Genomic DNA, 5083 nt, shown 5'->3' with positions numbered 1-5083 from the left:
TGGTAGCCGAATGCAAAATACACTCGGAGCCTGTAAAGTTCTGTGGGAATGGAATATTTAGTCTTTTGACAAGTTAAATTGTTATGAATTGTGTCGGTTGTAGAATTACATCACCTGTAAAATTCATAATATTTTTCTGTGAGTTTTAAACAGTATAATATAATAAAAACATGTTCGTGCTCTTGTGGCAACATATTTTCGACTTGATCGTATCAGAACTAGTTGCGGATTGCTACTTGGGGAAGAGTGGAAATGTTGATGCTTTGCCTACTTGTCGGAAAGACTCTTAATTCTCTCCCATAGGGATCGCGGAGTTGAATATATGGGTAGGTAAGGGGTTTAGGATTCACAAAAGTTTTTCACTCCCAACGCACACACCTACTATGATGCTCCCATAATGCTGTCAATATCTTCATACAGTGGGAAATCTAGCATACTTAATTTAGAATCAGTTCCGGAAGAACTCCGAGTTGGCGGTTCAATGCATAGGACACTGGTCTCACAAGCCAGTTGTCGTATGTTCGAGCCTCGACCTGGAAGAATTCTTAGTGTCAGTAGGATCGTAGCACTAGCCATGCAATGATTCTGTACGTTAGTTATGAATCAGCTGCGAAGTCTAGTGAAACAGAAAGGCCAAATTCCACGAAAGGAATGTAATGCCAGGACTTTGCTTTTCGAAAGAACCGGGAATTGTGGTCGAAGACTCCAAAATGAAACTAACGGTGGCTAAACCGATTTTTCAAACAAAAGGCCTAAGTAAAAGGTAATTCGAAACTACAGGGAGAAGTGTGTTTAAAATTTCAAACCGTCATTTTGTACTGATACCGCAAAAAACTGAAAAAATCTTCCAATTTTTTTTCTCGAAACTATTTCGATTTCGCTATGCTAATTTACACCCGACCAAACTTCCCTGACTCTATTCAAAGAGCACTTTTGAACCGAGGCTCGGAAGGCCGAATGGCATATACCGTTTGACTCAGTTCGTCGAGTACGCAAAATGTCTGTGTGTGTACAGTCTTTTATATAAGAGCGTGATAAAGTGGAATGGTGTAATTTTTTTTAACACAGATTGTGCAGTAACGGGATAAAATGTGCAAATAAAAAAGAAGAAAAAATGCACTTGATTTTCTCAGAGACCGCACAACCGATTTTCTTCAGCTTAGATCCATATTAATAGCCTTATAGTCCCATAGGTTGCTATTGAATTTCATCTGGATCCGATTTCTAGTTCCGGAGTTCCGGGATAAAATGTGCAAAATAAACTAATACAGCGCAAGTCCAGGTACGACTTCTGGTTCCGGAATTACAGGCTGATAAGTATAAATTTTGTTATTTTTACGTTTCGCATTCCGCCCATCAGTGCGTCAGCAGTTTATGTTGAACTGTTTACGCCACCTAACGGTTCAACATAAACCGCTGAGCAGACGTAAAGTATTTGCTACTTACAAATCACTGACGCACTGATGAGCTGAATGCGAAACGTAAAAATAAAAACTAGTCATGTGCATTTTAGCACAAAACGGTACACATGAGGTACCAAACCCCTAAATGACTATAAATTTTGATTTTTAAGAGCGTGCTTTTATAAATAATACGAAAAAATCAAGCCAAATACATTCAAATAGCCGTTAAATTCTTCAATTAGGCAGATATGGATAGTTTATGACCAAATACGTTAATTTTGAGTGAACCAGATCATCGTTCCAGAAGTACCGGGAAAGTGCTCGTGTTCCACAAATCGAAAATCACTTCAGTTTTTCAGAAACGGCCTGACCGATCTTCGCCAATTCAGATTTAAATGAAAATTATGTAAAGTATTCCATACGTTTATGCAAAATTTTATCCAAATCTGGTCGTCTTTCACAAATTCAGACTCAAATAAAAGGGTCTAAGTCTATAAAAAATATACTTCTTTTGATCTTTGCTCGGATTTCATTTCGGATTCTGGAACAACGGGGTGAGATGTGTTCAAGATTTGAAACCGCAATTAAGAGCGAAAATTTCAAAAAATGAAGAAATTCTATTAAGTTTGGTCAAAACTATTAAAAATTTAACTTTATTTGTCGTTAACTCAGAACGACACATAAACGCATAAACACGTTTTCAAGTCGAAGTTATAACGAATCGAAAAATCTACCTTCGGATTTTTGTGATGATAAGAAACACTGTTCACGAAATTTTGATTAAAACCCAAAATGAATGTCGCGACTGTCAAAACTGAAAATGATCAAAAAACGTAAGTTATAATACGGAATAAAAATAGCGGTCCGAATCCTTGATAATATAAAAAGCTTTCAGGAACTACTTCCGAATAATTTTTTGGTAGCACGAGATCTGAGAATCATTTGGTGCTTGAGATGGGACCACCGGTCGGAATGAGAATACCTATAATTAATGTTTAAAAGAGAATATATACATTTTATATATTTGTTACTCTGGATTACTGGAAAGTGAGATAATATACTGCAAGAACCAGAGAACCTAACTGCAAATAAAAATATTATATTAGCATAAATTGAAATTATAAAATTTACATAAAAGTTGAAAATCTAGTCAACTTTAGCAACTAAATTTAGAGGTTTTCCACAAGACGCCTACCACCTTATGATGGGTTTTACTGCAAATTCGCTCTCCACGATATGGCCCACACATTTGCAATACAATTCGCATCGGAAGATTGGGAAAGCCAACCACCTACCTTCTTCCTCCATCGTAGTGCGACAGAGGCGGTTTCGATGCATCGTGTCATTGTCACACTCATTTATTGTTTTCAGATCTAAACAGTAACGCGGTCGATTTGAGAAGACTTCGTTCGCAAATTTTGCACATTTTTACGTGTTACAGTCAAAACAAAATATTCAAGCAATCAAATTCTCATTCACTTTTACCGAATGCTTAATGTATTCGGTATTGTTTCCCAACCAGGCACGCTCGATTTGAAATCACACTCTAAAAGTTCTCCATGATTCCCCGCTCAGCTCAGACATTTTTAAATATGGGTTGCGCTAGGATTATGCTATGCTGCTATGCCATTAGCATTCATATCGATATTTATGTTATGTTCCCGTCTCCGTTTATGTAGTTTGGCTTCAGTCGCCTGAAAATAATTTATTTGAATTGATGTATTTCTAGGAAGTATTGCCAATGAGTGATCACAAAAATATATACAATAAGCTTCTGCAAGGGTCCTTCGATATTGCAACCGGTTTAGTTTTTTGGTTCCATTGAAGTCAAGACAATTTAGGCACAGTTGAAAAATTATGTTATACAAGTAGGCCCTTATTACCGGTGTCACTACACGGTGAAAACCAAGTGAAATGACTGTGACCCTTATTATGGGTATCACTTCACGGTGGAAAGCAAGATAGAAAAGTAATTCAGAGATAAAAGTAATTACTTGGATGAACTTGATGGCATTATGAACATCACGCCACCAACATTTTAGTGAAAAAAATAGTTTTTTCCACCACCGTGATCACTTCACTATACGTGATAATGGTAATAGGTAAAATCAAGTGAAGTGACATGTAAGTGAAGTGAATGTGAAAGTGGAAGTGAGAACGGTAATAAGGGCCGTAGAGTCCAATATTTACACCTTCTTGACGGTTGAAGTAGAACTGCAAGCCTTCACTTACAATTTAATTCGAGCTAGTATTACACTAATTTTATCGAAGACAAATTAGAAATGTGTGCTCGCACCCCTGCATTACCAAATGCCAACTGTTGGCTTCATTGACATTGAATGTTTAAGTAGGAATATAACTCATACCGAGGGTTGTCGGGTAAACCTAAGATTCCTAAATTGGTGCATCAGTAACTTGAAGCACTAACCCGTTCACTAGCAGGAAGAGAAAGATGATAGTCAATCAGCAAACAGTTATCGAACGGGGGAAAATTCCTCATACCAAATTTGTTATGGCTACAAGTACAAGAGTTGTTTATAGTGGATTTGAGAGGGAAAGTATGTATCATATGTTCGAAAAGTAAACAAATCAATGGAAATTAGAATTCAAAAATATATATATTCGTTGCTATTCACGCTACAATACAGCAACTAATTTCACTAGGCACTATCCCACAATAAGGAATAGAAAGTATCACAATTTGGCATTCTCATGGAGGATAATAATCCAGCTAGCAGGATCTACTTAGTGGCCTTTGTACACTTCCGGCTCCTCATGATGGGCCTCCGGATGGCTGCCGACCTTGGCGTATGCGTCAACCAGTTCCTTCGGTAGCGGTGGTGGAGTGGGAATGTGCGATCCATGAGCTTGGAATCCGTTCTCATCAGCAACGTAGCTGACGGACACGGGAACACCATGCGGATCAACGTACGAGTATGAACCGTGAGCAACGTTAGATTCGTGATCCTTGGTGCCCGAGTTCTTCACATGACCTTCCTCCTGAACGACGATTCCATTAGCCGACTCATAACCGTACTTGAACTGGCCGTCACTGCTTTGCAGCAGCTCGCTGTGTACAATTGGAATGTGCTTGTGCTCTACATGGTAATCTCCGACGGCAACGGCAACGGCCAACACAGCGGACAAAGCGATGAACTACCGGAGAAAAAATAGAAATGGTTTTATAACTCACTCTGGCATCGTCACAAGGTGAAACGAAATAGCTTCTCCCATTCATATTTTCAACACAAGATCTGATCACTGATTGCACCAAAATTGCACTGACCAAGATTCTATTCGTCCACCAAAATGTCGTCACAACTCACCAGTTTCATTGTTGCTTTTTTTTTGGTAACTTTCAAAGCAGTTGATTACACGCTACAAATTTGCTTGCTGGATGCACACTGATATCAAACCGATGTACTGCTATGGATATTTATAGCAGGGTGCCAAACCAAACGATTCGCGACGAAGATTTGAACTTTGATGAGCGACTCCCCTACTCCGGAGCCGTCCTGACCGGCGAGGCGGTTTACTTTGGCGGGAGATAAGTTCGAAATCGGATTACCAAGATTCGATGCTGATGGCAACGACACCGATGCAGCGCCTCTATCAATGCAATTAGCAGTAATGATCGATTAATAAGTGATCGAGTTATAACCATATGAGTGTGGGTGCTG

At 38.9% G+C, this 5083-nt stretch overlaps 1 protein-coding gene across 1 annotated transcript; it reads right to left on the bottom strand.

Annotated features, from left to right (window-relative positions):
• Positions 1 to 4031: 4031 nt before the first annotated feature.
• Positions 4032 to 4819, bottom strand: LOC131437662 (endocuticle structural glycoprotein SgAbd-2-like). Its single transcript, XM_058607154.1, has 2 exons — positions 4730 to 4819; positions 4032 to 4559 (listed from the first exon to the last, which is right to left on the bottom strand). Exons 1-2 carry the CDS (start codon positions 4736 to 4738, stop codon positions 4149 to 4151), a joined length of 420 nt encoding a protein of 139 aa, XP_058463137.1. The 5' UTR covers positions 4739 to 4819; the 3' UTR covers positions 4032 to 4148.
• Between the last annotated feature and the right edge of the window lie 264 nt (positions 4820 to 5083).

The sequence above is a fragment of the Malaya genurostris genome, chromosome 3, assembly GCF_030247185.1.
Source record: "Malaya genurostris strain Urasoe2022 chromosome 3, Malgen_1.1, whole genome shotgun sequence".
In the NCBI taxonomy this organism is placed as follows: domain Eukaryota; kingdom Metazoa; phylum Arthropoda; class Insecta; order Diptera; family Culicidae; genus Malaya; species Malaya genurostris.
Note: the sequence above shows the minus strand (reverse complement) of the source record. Positions and strands in the feature narration are given on the sequence as shown.